Source organism: Palaemon carinicauda, chromosome 31 (assembly GCF_036898095.1).
Source record: "Palaemon carinicauda isolate YSFRI2023 chromosome 31, ASM3689809v2, whole genome shotgun sequence".
Classification (NCBI taxonomy): Eukaryota; Metazoa; Arthropoda; class Malacostraca; order Decapoda; family Palaemonidae; genus Palaemon; species Palaemon carinicauda.
In genome coordinates this window covers 51,337,714-51,352,713 of record NC_090755.1, presented here as the reverse complement: position 1 = coordinate 51,352,713, position 15,000 = coordinate 51,337,714, and the positions used below count along the sequence as shown (strand labels likewise).

General features: G+C 38.2%; 1 protein-coding gene across 1 annotated transcript; it reads left to right on the top strand.

Moving 5' to 3' along the window:
• The first annotated feature begins 10,092 nt into the window (after positions 1–10,092).
• Positions 10,093–14,706, top strand: LOC137624741 (uncharacterized). Its single transcript, XM_068355693.1, has 4 exons — positions 10,093–11,629; positions 11,877–12,560; positions 12,751–13,560; positions 13,751–14,706. Exons 1-4 carry the CDS (start codon positions 10,093–10,095, stop codon positions 14,704–14,706), a joined length of 3,987 nt encoding a protein of 1,328 aa, XP_068211794.1.
• The last annotated feature ends 294 nt before the right edge of the window (positions 14,707–15,000 follow it).

The window sequence follows — 15,000 nt, the reverse complement described above, 5'->3', positions numbered from 1 at the left end:
TCGATTTCCCTGAGGAATCTGACGAAGTGAGGACTTGCGGCACTGAAATCTCTTTTGAAATCTAGAAGGACACTGACGAACTAAGGAAAAGAGACAATGAAATCTCGAAAGAAACAGATAATCTAATGAAAGAGGATCTTGAAAACTAGAAGACAGGAGAGAATAGCGAAGAGGAGCCTCTAATGCCAGAGGTAAGACACCTAAAAATAGAGAGCCCCTAATGCTAGAAATAAGGCACCTCAAAATATAGATCGAAGACCCTCTAATGCTAAAAGTATGGAACCTAGAAATATATGTCAAAGAAATTTCTAATGCTAGAAGTGTGGGAGCTAATGAGAGAGGTCAAAGAACTTCTAATGTTAGAGGTGTGGCAGCTATAAAGAGAGGTCAAAGAACTTCTAATGCTTTAGGTAAGGGAGCTGAAAAGAGGTCAAAGAACTTCTAATGCTAGAGGTGTGGGGAGCTAAAAAGAAGTCAAAGAACTTCTAATGCTAGCGATGTGGAAGCTAAAAAAGAGGTCAAAGAACTTCTAATGCTAGAGATGTGGGAGCTAAAAAGAAGTCAAAGAACTTCTAATGCTAAAGGTGTGGGAGCTAAAAAGAGGTCAAAGAACTTCTAATGCTAGAGGTGTGGGAGCTAAAAAGAGGTCAAAGAACTTCTAATGCTAGAGGTGTGGGAGGTAAAAAGAGGTCAAATAACTTCTAATGCAGAGGTGGGGGAGCTAAAAAGAGGTCAAAGAACTTCTAATGCTAGAGGTGTGGGAGGTAAAAAGAGGTCAAAAGAACTTCTAATGCAGAGGTGGGGGGAGCTAAAAAGAGGTCAAAGAACTTCTAATGCTAAAGGTGTGGGAGCTAAAAAGAGGTCAAAGAACCTCTAATGCTATAGGTGGGGGAGCTAAAAAAGAGGTCAAAGAACTTCTAATTCAAGGGGTGTGGGAGTTAAAAAGAGGTCAAAGATCTTCTAATGCAAGGGGTGTGGGAGCTAAAAAGAGGTCAAAGAACTTCTAATGCAAGAGGCGTGGGAGCTAAAAAGAGGTCAAAGAACTTCTAATGCAAGGGGTGAGGGAGCTAAAAAGAGGTCAAAGAACTTCTAATGCAAGGGGTGTGGGGAGCTAAAAGAGGTCAAAGAACTTCTAATGCAAGGGGTGGGGGAGCTAAAAGGAGGTCAAAGAACTTCTAATGCAAGGGGGTGGGGGAGGTAAAAATAGGTCAAAGAACTTCTAATGCAAGGGGTGGAGGAGCTTAAAAAGAGGTCAAAGAACTTCTAATGCAAGGGGTGGGGGAGCTTAAAAAGAGGTCAAAGAACTTCTAATGCAAGGGGTGTGGGAGCTAAAAAGAGGTCAAAGAACTTCTAATGCAAGGGGTGTGGGAGCTAAAAAGAGGCCAAAGAACTTCTAATTCAAGGGGGGGGGGGCCCTAAAAAGAGATCAAAGAACTCCTAATACAAGGGGGTGTGGAGCTAAAAAGAGGTCAAAGAACTTCTAATGCAAGGGGTGGGGGGGGCTAAAAAGAGGTCAAAGAATTTCTAATGCAAGGGGTGTGGGAGCTAAAAAGAGGTCAAAGAACTTCTAGTGCAAGGGGTGTGGGAGCTAAAAAGAGGCCAAAGAACTTCTAATGCAAGGGGGTGTGGGGAGCTAAAAAGAGGTCAAAGAACTTCTAATGCAAGGGGTGTGGGAGCTAAAAAGAGGTCAAAGAACTTCTAATGCAAGGGGTGTGGGAGCCAAAAAGAGGTAAAAGAACTTCTAATGCAAGGGGGGGGGGGGGCTAAAACAAGGGTCAAAGAACTTCTAATGCAAGGGGTGTGGGAGCTAAAAAGAGGTCAAAGAACTTCTAAATGCAAGGGGTGGGGGAGGTAAAAAGAGGTCAAAGAACTTCTAATGCAAGGGGTATGGGAGCTAAAAAAAAGGTCAAAGAACTTCTAATGCAAGGGGTGGGGGGCTAAAAAGAGGTCAAAGAAACTTCTAATTCAAGGGGTGGGGGAGCTAAAAAGAGGTCAAAGAACTTCTTATGCAAGGGGTGTGGGATCTAAAAAGAGGTTTAAAAACTTCTAATGCAAGGGGTGAGGGAGCTAAAAAGAGGTCAAAGAACTTCTAATGCAAGGTGTGTGGGAGATAAAAAGAGGTTAAAGAACTTCTAATGCAAGGGGTGGGAAGCTAAAAAGAGGTCAAAGAACTTCTAATGCAAGGGGTGGGGGAGCTAAAAAGAGGTCAAAGAACTTTTAATGCAAGAGGTGTGGGAGCTAAAAAGAGGTCAAAGCACTTCTAATGCAAGGGGGTGTGGGAGCTAAAAAAAAGGTCAAAGAACTTCTATAGCAAGGGGTGGGGGGATCTAAAAAGCGGTCAAAGAACTTCCAATGTGTATCTGTGTATCTGTGTGCCGGTGAGTGATTACACTTTTGCGACCCTATAAATATCATGATTTAACGCGGATAACAAAAGGCTATCGAGTGCAATATAGCTACAAGTTTTCGTGAATAGTCAGTGATTAGTTTGAGGTCGGAGAAGTGGGATAAAACGTCGGCATAGAATAGTTATCTTGTGAATTACTAAAAATCTAATCAAGATGGCTATGTACAACACGGGCAAGGCTTGGAGAGACATCGCTGGACTCAGCAAAAATAAAATTCCATGAGTTGGCGAAACAGGAGCTCGACCGTCTGATAACAGAGGTCACTAGTAACGTCAACCAATGTGACGGAAAAATATTCGCAGACATATTGAAACAATATGATCCAATAAACTAGAGCAAATCTGCGGAAAACATCAGCAAAATTAATAGAAGAAATTCCAAAGAAAATCCAAGTGATAAAGAGACTTATAAAGAAAGTCTACATCAATCAACACATTCCATCAAAGAACAATAAGAAGTCCAATATGGTGAATATGCTGATTGATGCAATGGGAAAAAGAATGCCAAAATGGTGTAATACATGTAAGATATGGTATTCCATTAATAATCCTCAACAATTGATTAGAAAATGTGATGCCTGTCATGTCCCAACACACCCCACATGTGCTGAAATACAGCAAAAAATAAAAAATAAAGACACAAAGGTATTCTGCTCAACATGCTTAGTCTGGCTAGAAAATATAATTAAGTCGAGACTAAATCTGCAAATAGTTGAAGATAAAGAAGAGGAAGAAGAAGAAACAGAAGAAGAAGAAGAAGAAAAAGAAGAAGAAGAGAACAATGAACAGGATATGTGTAAGGATGCAGAAGAAATCATTGATATAACCTATGATGCCATCCAACAACATACTTATGAAGAAATAAATTACCAGATGGAAACAAATAATAGACCCAAGAGACTCCACCCGGACCTACATAATTTTTAGGGAAGAGCAAGAACAAGAAAAAAATAGAAAAGAAAGATATAGTCTGCAATATGCTGAAAAGAGGGAATTGCAGATTTGGCGAAAGATGCTACTACAAGCATCCAAAGATATGCCATAATTATGAAATATATGGTAAATGTGCGTATTTAGACGGATATGGAGACGAATGCAGAGATCTCCATCCAAAAATATGCAAAAACCTAAAAGAAGGAAAAGGATGCATTTACAACAAAAAAATGTCGATATATGCATCCTGCAACAATGAGTGAAAGTAAGAAAACTCAGCAAACTGAAAAGAAAAATGAAAGCAAAAAAGAAACAAAAAAAGAAACAAAAAAACAGGCCGTGTATATACCGCGCTTTGAACCAAGAGCCCCAAAGATATGAGGCCTTTCAACCCAAACCTGCACATTTAGAGCCCAACTACAAAGAATGCATCTATAATGCCAGGGGTTGGTGCAGATATGGGGACAGTTGTAGGTATACACACAAATAAATATGAAGGCGAAAGAGCAAATATAATAGAAAAGTTGGATTTTTTAATGGCAGAATTCCGGGAAATGAAGAAAAGAACATCATATCAGAACAGGAAGGAAGCATGGGAGAATCCATATTATTACCAATATTAAATAATGGGGATGAAACACAAACCATAATAGTAATGAATGCACAGGGTTTTAGTCACGAGTAACTCTAAAAGGAAAATAGAGTTCTTAGAAGAACTAACCCAAATTGAAAAAATAGATATATTAAATATAAGTGAAACATGGTATTCCCAAGAGACTGGCAGTGATGACCAGATAAAGGGTTTCCAAACATATAGATCAGACAGAAAAAATAGGAATCAAGGGGGAACCGCAATATATGGAAGAGACATAAATCAAGGAAAAGTATGTGAAAAAATACAGCAACACAGAATGTGAATTGATTGCGGTAGAATTTGAATTTGAAAAAACTAATGAATATTGTAGTTTACAGACCCCCAAACACTAAGGAGTTTGACATAATAATAGAAAAAATAGATGATATATGTAGAAACCATAAAGACTGGAATATACTCCTATCCGGAGATTTTAACTTTCCTTTCGTGGATTGGAAAGAACGGATAGAAGAAAGTGGTTGTATGTATACATATAAAAAAAGATAGTAATAGTAGCGCAGAAGATAAGAGGCAATTTGAAAAGCTTCAAGATATGCTATTAGAACATAATATGCAACAAATAAACCACATTCCAACAAGAAAGGAAAATGTCCTAGATCTAGTATTTGTGAATGAGGTGAATTATGTTAAAGAAATAATAGTGTATAACACGGGAATTTCAGACCACAATGTCATAGAACTGATAGTTCATTCCAAAGCAAGTGATCACAGAATTAATAAAAGCACAAAACTTTGGGAAGGATATGGAAAATATAACTTTTACAGTAAGAATATAAAATGGTCAGAAATAAATGAAGAACTGAATAAAGAATGGAAAAATGTATTTATAAGTGATAATATACAGGTAAATACGGATATACTGTACAAAATACTGGAGAAAATTGTTGAAAAATATGTACCGAAAAAAAACAATAAACAAAAGACGTGCATACCAAGAGACAGAAGGATCTTATTTCAGAAAATTAAAAAGTGGAAGAAAAATCTTGCAAAAGAAAAAAATGTGTGGAAAATGAGGGAAATAAAATGTAAGATAGAAAATGCAGAACAAAAGATTATACAGTCGAAAGAAAATGAAAAAAGGGACTTAGAAGAAAGGACACTTCAAAATATAAAAAGAAACCCCAAAGTACTTTACTCCTATGCAAAAAAAGATGAATAAAAGGAGAATAGAAATAGGCCCTCTAAGAATTGAAGGACGGCTAACGAATGAAAAAAAGGAAATATGCAACATATTAGCAGAAAAATATAAGAGTGAGTTCACGCCAAGAATTGCGAATGAGAATAATGAAACAGAAATGAGAGAAGAAAATGTTGAATATCTAACGGATATAGATATTAATGAAGCAGATATTGTCACGGCTATAAACGAAATTAAAAATGGATCGGCAGCTGGACCAGATGGAGTTCCAGCGATTTTGTTAAAAAAAACTGCAAACACTATCGCGAAGCCGCTTGCAATACTGCTAAGACAGAGTGTAGATATGAGCGAGATATATGTTAAACATAAATTAGCTTATATAACCCCTATCTTCAAAAGTGGATCAAGACTAGAGGCAAGCAATTATAGACCTGTTAGTCTAACATCACATATTATGAAAGTGTATGAGAGGGTAATAAAAAAGAAAATAATGAACCATTTGGTCAAAAATAATTTGTTTAATATGGGTCAACACGGTTTTGTACCTGGAAAAAGTACACAGACCCAACTGATAGCACACTATGAAAAACATATACAATAATATGATAAATGAAAAAGACACAGATGTGATCTATCTAGATTTTGCAAAAGCCTTTGACAAGGTAGACCATAACATATTGGAGAAAAAAAAATGAGAAAGATAAATGAAATAGACACAGATGTGATCTATCTAGATTTTGCAAAAGCCTTTGACAAGGTAGGACCATAACATATTGGAGAAAAAAATGAGAAAGCATAATATTGTGGGAAAGATAGGAAAATGGGTAAAAGAATTCCTGCAAAACAGAAAACAGATAGTGGTTGCAAATGACGAGAAATCAGATGAAGCCCAGGTAATATCTGGTGTGCCCCAAGGTACGGTATTAGCTGCACTGCTATTTGTTATTATGATCTCAGACATAGACTGTGATGTTGAAAACTCCGTAGTGAGAAGTTTCGCCGATGACACAAGAATAAGTAGAGAAATTACTTGTGATGAAGATAGGAACTCACTACAAAGAGATCTAAACAAAATATATGAATGGGCGGAGATAAATAGGATGGTATTTAACTCCGATAAATTCGAATCAATAAATTATGGAAACAGAGAAGGAATGGTGTATGCATACAAGGGACCTAATAATGAGACAATCACAAACAAGGAAGCAATTAAAGACCTTGGTGTAATTTTAAATAGGAAATATGTTATGCAACGACCAAATAGCAACACTGTTGGCTAAATGTAAAGCAAAAATGGGAATGTTATTCAGACACTTTAAAACAAGAAAAGCTGAACACATGATTATGCTTTACAAAACTTATGTGCGTAGTACACTCGAGTACTGCAATGTGATATGGTACCCACACTACCAAAAGGATATTGCGCAAATAGAGAGTGTACAAAGGTCCTATACTGCTAGAATAGAAGAAGTTAAGGACCTTGACTACTGGGAAAGACTGCAATTTTTAAAAACTATACAGTCTAGAAAGGAGAAGAGAACGCTACATGATAATACAAGCATGGAAGCAAATAGAAGGAATTGCTGAAAACATCATGGAGCTTAAAGTATCAGAAAGAGCAAGCCGAGGGTAGATTAATAGTGCCAAAAAGCATTCCAGGTAAACTGAGAAAGGCGCACAGGACATTAATCCACTACGCACCAGCATCGATAATGCAGCGACTATTTAATGTGCTGCCAGCTCATCTAAGAAACATATCAGGAGTGAGCGTAGATGTGTTTAAAAATCAGCTCGATACATACCTAAGATGCATCCCAGACCATCCAAGACTGGAAGATGCAAAATACACCGGAAGATGCATTAGCAACTCTCTGGTGGATATACGAGGTGCCTCACACTGAGGGACCTGGGGGAACCCAAACAAAAAATAAGGCAAAATAAGGCAATAAGGCAATAAGGGGAAGCTAAAAAGAGGTCAAAGAACTTCTAATGCAAGGGGGTGTGGGAGCTAAAAAAAAGGTCAAAGAACTTCTAATGCAAGGGGTGGGGGAGCTAAAAAGAGGTCAAAGAACTTCTAATTTAAGGGGTGGGGGATAGAAGTCGCCAGCGAGGCTTTGGAGAAGGCGCGGCGGTGTCTGTGTTCTTTCTGATGCGTAAACATAATTAAATACATGTAAAAACAGGGCATTAAATACGTATTATACATACTAAACTCTTTCTTATCTTGACAGCACAAATTAAATCTTACAAGTTCGAACATGTAACTAAGCGCTCCCGAATCACGAGTCAACCTTTTACTTCTGCTTGGAGGATATCCTCGCAAGTAAAAGGTAATCATTATGATTATGGAAAGAAAGATTTGCTTATACTTCTACCTTTGGCTTCAGAGAATTACCTTGTACTTCTACCTCATGCTTACAAGGAAATCCTTCATTTTTATGAATACCTCCCATTGAGTGACGAAATAAAAATATGAATTATTAAGAAAGCAATGACTTTAGAATATGAATCCATAGGGAGCTACGAATTAGGAATATGAAGTTTCAGGAGACCAATGTCTTTGTAATATGGATCCATAAAGAGTGACGAATAAGGAATATGAATTCTTAAGAGAGCGATTACTTTGTAATATGAATCAATAAAGAGTCAGAATTAGTAATATGAACTCTTCAAGAGAGTGATGACTTTGGAATGTGAATCCTTAGAAGAGTAACGACTTTGAAATATAAATTCATGAGGAGTGGTCCCTTTGGAATATGACTCAATAGAGTGGCGACTTGGAAATATGAATCCTTAAAAGATTAAGGCCTTTGGAATTTGAACTTATAAAGAGTGAATTTTAGAATTTCCATCCATAAATAGTAATGAGTTTGAAATAGGGATCAATAAAGAGTGACAACTTTGAAATATGGATACAAAAGGAGTAACGAATTTGGAATATTTGAAATTTCACCGCATCTGAGATAGAATTTCATGAGTGACAAGTTAGGGATATGAATCCATTACGTTTGACTACTTCAGTATTGGACTCCATTAAGGGAGGCGAATTAGAAACATGAATCCATAGAAAACTATAACTTTTGAATAAGAATCCATAAACAGTGACGGTTTTGGATAATACAATCATAGAGACCGTCATAATCTTACTACGGGATTCAGAAAAGGTATTACTGATCGCCTGAGCATCCCTAGACTGGTAAACCTCACAGTAAACAGATAAAGTATACTTGAACTATTGCCTGATATACGCTTCAGTTAATATATTGTACAATTGCATCATGGATGATCCGTTTACTAGTGTACGCAACTTGTCAAAAATGACGGGTGAATATATAGATAGATATGCTCATCCATCCCCCTTTCACCGGGGTATGACTGCTCTCTTACCATCTATCGAGAGAGGGGGAGAGCTCAGCGTAACCAGAGAAAAGTGTGTGTATATATATATATATATATATATATATATATATATATATACATATATATATATATGTATGTATATATATGTGTATATATATATATAAATCTATATATATATATATATATATATATATATATATATATATATATATATATATATATATATATACACACACACATATATATATATATATATATATATATATATATATATATATATATACATATGATCAGACACTTTCACTCTATTATGTATGTTTAAAAGATTCCCTCAGGTGAATATATGTCAGACTATTTCCCGATTGCAACCTTTGAATCAAAATGTAGATTAAAAAAGAGTATCTGAAAGAGATAAACCTTGATTGGAACCACAAAATGAATATTAAATGTTCAACGGAGTACACCTGTTTCTTTTTTCAATTAGATTAAACGGAATGTGAATCGATAAAAATATATCATCAAATGATATCAACAATTTACGACCTATATAAATCTCCGTTTGGCTCTCATGATATTTCCATAAATTCTAATAGAAAAAGATGAATTAATCCATTTAGCGCTTATTTACTTGGCAGGTCACACCTGCAACCTTTCTCAACACTTCCATTGCTTTCTTTTATGATTATAGTCACTGCAAACGAGGATTAAATTTTTTTGCACGTCGATGACAAATAATAATAAAAAAACACCAACTAATTTGCCAATCAAACTCTCATCATCAGTTCGATGGGATTTTTAATGTTAATTCTTAAACGTAGTATCAATTTATATTGAAATGGGACCAGACTCCCGAAGTTTATTCAATGTTTGAAAAATTGAACTCACAGTGCAAATGCCTATGGAAAAATTTGCTAAAAATCCTATTCCAGAATACTTTCCGGAATATGCCAGGATTCCTAATTTGATAAAATTCATTTTCTTGAAAATACTCATCTCTCTCTCTCTCTCTCTCTCTCTCTCTCTCTCTCTCTCTCTCTCTGATTCCTCTAAATCATTTTAATACATGTAACTATTGAACGATGAGTAGCAATCAGTATCAAGCAGTGATACGTGGAATCAATTAGTGTTTAATTATATATTCATATGCCTTAATTAATAATGTTCACAGGTCTACTTTATCTGTTATTTATGTTATCTTATTATTCGTTTATCATTTAGCTTTAATCAATAATTGTTTTTTCTATTATTACCTTTCTGCCCGCCATTACCCTTTCCCGTGAGCTTGTGGAATTAAGTTTTATAAATACGGTAACAATTAGTGTGTGATAATATCAGTTGGTCTTAGCTGTTTCTTACTGTCAATGTTTGAGTATTCATATTGTTTTGTTTACTGTTTTGTTCTTCCTATGTTAATGTTTTATAGCATGATTTTCATAAGTTATGTGTTTGTGTTAACATGTGCATTTATGTTGATACTGTATTCATTGTTGCCTTTCTTTGTTACAGATATGGTAGTTTGCTGATGTGTTGAATAAAGCTTGGAAATTATCACCAAGTATTACCGTACTTTCATTACAATTTATTCAACACAAACTCATCATGGCTAAGTTACTGAAGCCGTCCAGACTGGACACGGATCCCAGCTCGTCCAATGCAGCCAAAGAGTGGAAGCACTGGCATAGAACATTCACTAATTTCATAGAAGAAAGTGGAGATGCTGCACCAGACAAGTTGAGGGCATTAGTGAATTGTGTGTCCTCGAGTGTATATGAACTGATCGAAGACTGTAGTACTTTTGAGAGTGCAATCGCTAAACTGGATAGTGTTTATGTCAAGTTGCCAAATGAGATTTTTGCTAGACATGTTTTAGCGACGCGACGACAGCAGTCAGGAGAATCCATTGACGAATTTCTGCGTGAGTTACATAAACTTAGCAAAGACTGTAACTTCCAGCCAGTCACAGCAGAACAATATCGGCAAGAGCTAGTACGTGATGCATTTATCAATGGTATTGCCTCAGTATTTATTCGTCAGCGGTTGATAGAGAATAAGTCACTGAATCTGGAAACTGCACACAGTCAAGCTCGTACGTTGGATCTTGCCCAGCGCAGTGCCGACGCATATGCATCGCCACCTGTTCCTCATACTGCTGCTTTAGTTCCAGAGCGGCAGGCGCAGCCAACCGGTGACCAGCAGCAACATCCAACGCAAGAGGGAGCTGAAGGAAGTTCACCGGGAGGTTCAGCTGTTGCCGCTGCCTACTTATCAAAGAGAAAATGTTATTTTTGTGGTAATGCACTTCACAGTACAGGTAGAGTGAGTTGTCCCGCACGTAATGCCACATGCAACAAATGCGGTAAAACAGGCCATTTTGCAAAAGTCTGTAAATCGAAAATTTCAGGTAGCATCACTGCTACATTGTATAATCCCACTTTACTTGCAATAACTGCCACTTATCCAAATAATCTTTCACATGCAGCTACAAACATCACTGTAAATGGCCACTCATTGAAGGCACTAGTCGATTCTTGTAGCTCAGATAGTTTTATACGTGAGGAAGTAGCGCAGAGACTAAACCTGACAGTAGTCCCTGCAAGCTCAGCGGTCTCAATGGCATCAAAATCGTTCAATGCTAGTTCCTCTGGATTTGTCATAGCAGACTTGGTTCACCTTGATCAGAGATATCCCTGTATACAGCTAGGGGTCCTGAAGGATTTGTGTTGTGATGTCATTTTGGGTTATGATTTCCAAAAGCAACACCAGAGCGTGAGTTTTCAATATGAAAGGAAAAGACCAAGTTTGAAGATAACTGGCGCCAAACCTGTTTGTTTACTAGCGACAGCTGACATAGATGAACCGTCATTGTTTCCGAACTTACCTCGACAGTGTAAACCCATTGCAGTCAAATCCAGACGCTTTAGTCAAGATGACCAGCTGTTTGTAAAAGACCAAATTTCACATTTACTATCTGAAGGTATCATCGAACCAAGTATATCCCCTTGGAGGGCACAGGTTGTAGTAGTCAAAGATCCACTTGACAGGCATAAAAAGAGACTTTGTATTGATTATTCACAGACCATTAACCAATACACAGAACTAGCTAGATGCTTATCCCCTCCCAAGGATAGAGGATATGGTACATGACCTTGCTAAATATAAGGTGTTTTCCACATTTGACTTGAAGAATGCATATCACCAAATCAGCATTAAAGAGAGTGAGAGGAAGTACACTGCTTTTGAAGGTGCAGGGAAATTGTTTCAATTTTGTAGGATTCCATTTGGTGTGACGAATGGTGTAGCTGCATTCCAAAGAGCTATGGACAAACTAGTTGAGGATGAGAAGCTCAAAGATACTTTTCCATACCTTGACAATATCACTGTAGGTGGAGCATCTCAGGCTGAACATGATGAAAACGTTCAAAACTTCTTGGAGGTGGTTCAGAAACGGAACTTTACCCTCAATGAAGGGAAATCGGTTATTTCTGTTCCTACAATCAATGTTCTAGGGTATTGTGTCTGGAATAATGTTATAAAGCCTGACCCAGACAGATTACGTCCCCTTCAAGAATTACCGCCTCCCACAAATATGGGCTCTCTGCGAAGAGCTCAAGGATTGTTTGCCTATTATGCCAAATGGATCCCTGGTTTTTCTGACACGATACATCCCTTAGTGAACACAAAAACTTTTCCACTGAGCAAGCCAGCACTAGCTGCTTTCAATTCTTTAAAAAAACAACTTATGGATGTTTCACTGCGGGCTGTGGATGAGAGTCTTCCTTTTGTTGTAGAGTGTGATGCTTCGGAAGTTGCTGTCTCCGCAGTCTTGAATCAGGGTGGCCGCCCAGTAGCTTTTATGTCGAGAACGCTCCAGGGTAGCGAGTTGCATTATCCAGCAGTGGAAAAAGAGGCCACAGCTATTATTGAAGCGGTTCGCAAGTGGAGCCATTTCTTAGTGAGACGACATTTTACTCTGATTACTGATCAAAGATCGGTGATGTTCATGTTAGACAGCAGGAAGCGAACTAAAAATAAAGAACAACAAGATACAAGAGTGGAGGTTGGAGCTGGCATCCTACAGCTATACTATACAGTATCGTCCAGGGAAACAGAATATTGCACTGGACACCCTGACTCGTGCCTATTGTTGTTCTATTTCCTCAATGTCAAGTCTCACTGACATCCATGAGAACCTCTGCCATCCTTGCGTCACTCGCCTTTTGCACTTTGTGCGATCCAAAAACTTCCCATTTTCAACAGATGACGTGAAAAGAGTGTGTGCTTCTTGTAGAATTTGTGCCCAACAAAAACCAAAATTCCACCGTCCAGGAAAAGGAGTCCTCATAAAGGCCACCCAGCCAATGGAACGTCTTAGCATTGATTTCAAGGGGCCTCTGCCCTCTACCACGAGCAATAAGTACATTCTTACGGTTGTTGACGAGTATTCACGTTTCCCCTTTGTGTTTCCCTGTCCAAACATGCATTCGAAAACAGTGATCAAATGTCTTGAATCTATCTTTATCCTTTGTGTTATAAAGCCTGACCCAGACAGATTACGTCCCCTTCAAGAATTACCGCCTCCCACAAATATGGGCTCTCTGCGAAGAGCTCAAGGATTGTTTGCCTATTATGCCAAATGGATCCCTGGTTTTTCTGACACGATACATCCCTTAGTGAACACAAAAACTTTTCCACTGAGCAAGCCAGCACTAGCTGCTTTCAATTCTTTAAAAAAACAACTTATGGATGTTTCACTGCGGGCTGTGGATGAGAGTCTTCCTTTTGTTGTAGAGTGTGATGCTTCGGAAGTTGCTGTCTCCGCAGTCTTGAATCAGGGTGGCCGCCCAGTAGCTTTTATGTCGAGAACGCTCCAGGGTAGCGAGTTGCATTATCCAGCAGTGGAAAAAGAGGCCACAGCTATTATTGAAGCGGTTCGCAAGTGGAGCCATTTCTTAGTGAGACGACATTTTACTCTGATTACTGATCAAAGATCGGTGATGTTCATGTTAGACAGCAGGAAGCGAACTAAAAATAAAGAACAACAAGATACAAGAGTGGAGGTTGGAGCTGGCATCCTACAGCTATACTATACAGTATCGTCCAGGGAAACAGAATATTGCACCGGACACCCTGACTCGTGCCTATTGTTGTTCTATTTCCTCAATGTCAAGTCTCACTGACATCCATGAGAACCTCTGCCATCCTTGCGTCACTCGCCTTTTGCACTTTGTGCGATCCAAAAACTTCCCATTTTCAACAGATGACGTGAAAAGAGTGTGTGCTTCTTGTAGAATTTGTGCCCAACAAAAACCAAAATTCCACCGTCCAGGAAAAGGAGTCCTCATAAAGGCCACCCAGCCAATGGAACGTCTTAGCATTGATTTCAAGGGGCCTCTGCCCTCTACCACGAGCAATAAGTACATTCTTACGGTTGTTGACGAGTATTCATGTTTCCCCTTTGTGTTTCCCTGTCCAAACATGCATTCGAAAACAGTGATCAAATGTCTTGAATCTATCTTTATCCTTTGTGGAATGCCTAGTTTCATTCATTCAGATCAAGGTGCTTCTTTCATGTCCCAAGAACTGAAACTGTACCTTTCTCAGAAGGGGGTGGCAACCAGCAGAACGACACCTTATCATCCGATGGGCAACGGCCAGGTTGAGAGATATAATGGTATTATTTGGAAATCTATTTGTTTAGTACTCGAAAGTCGTGGCTTGAAGACACAACACTGGGAGATAGTACTTCCTGAGGTTTTGCACTCAGTTAGGTCGCTCTTATGTACAGCAACTAATGAGATACCTCATGAACGTTTTTTCAGGTTTCAGCGACGCTCTAGTCTTGGAAGTACATTACCGTCATGGCTTTTGACTCCTGGACCTGTACTATTGCGACGGCATGTTAGGTCTAGCAAACATGAACCGTTAACTGAAGAGGTTCAACTCATGGATGCAAACTCAATGTATGCAAATGTCAAATATCCAGATGGTAGAGAATCAACTGTGTCTACCCGTGACTTAGCCCCAAGTCCTGCAGGTGCAACGTCTCCTGTACACCATGTTGAACCATCAGGAGAGACGGAGTCCCCAGATACAACTGAAGTGCAGGATACACAAACTCATGATAACCGTGATTGTCATGAATCCAGTGAGCCCACTGAGATAAGAAAGTCCACTCGTGTGTCAAGGCCGCCTGATCGCTATGGATGGGATTAAACCAATACATTTGTTTTGATTAAAGTTGAATTTTCTAGGAGGGGAGAATGTGATAATATCAGTTGGTCTTAGCTGTTTCTTACTGTCAATGTTTGAGTATTCATATTGTTTTGTTTATTGTTTTGTTCTTCCTATGTTAATGTTTTATAGCATGATTTTCATAAGTTATGTGTTTGTGTTAACATGTGCATTTATGTTGATACTGTATTCATTGTTGCCTTTCTTTGTTACAGATATGGTAGTTTGCTAATGTGTTGAATAAAGCTTGGAAATTATCACCAAGTATTACCGTAC

What these genes read in the sequence shown, in the direction of transcription:
- LOC137624741 (XM_068355693.1), top strand. Translation starts at nt 10,093, where the DNA reads ATGGCTAAGTTACTGAAGCCGTCCAGACTGGACACGGATCCCAGCTCG. An exon ending in TCCCAAGGATAGAGGATATG is followed by an intron (nt 11,630 to 11,876) that starts GTACATGACCTT and finishes ATATCACTGTAG; the next exon opens with GTGGAGCATCTCAGGCTGAA. An exon ending in AAGAGTGGAGGTTGGAGCTG is followed by an intron (nt 13,561 to 13,750) that starts GCATCCTACAGC and finishes CATTTTCAACAG; the next exon opens with ATGACGTGAAAAGAGTGTGT.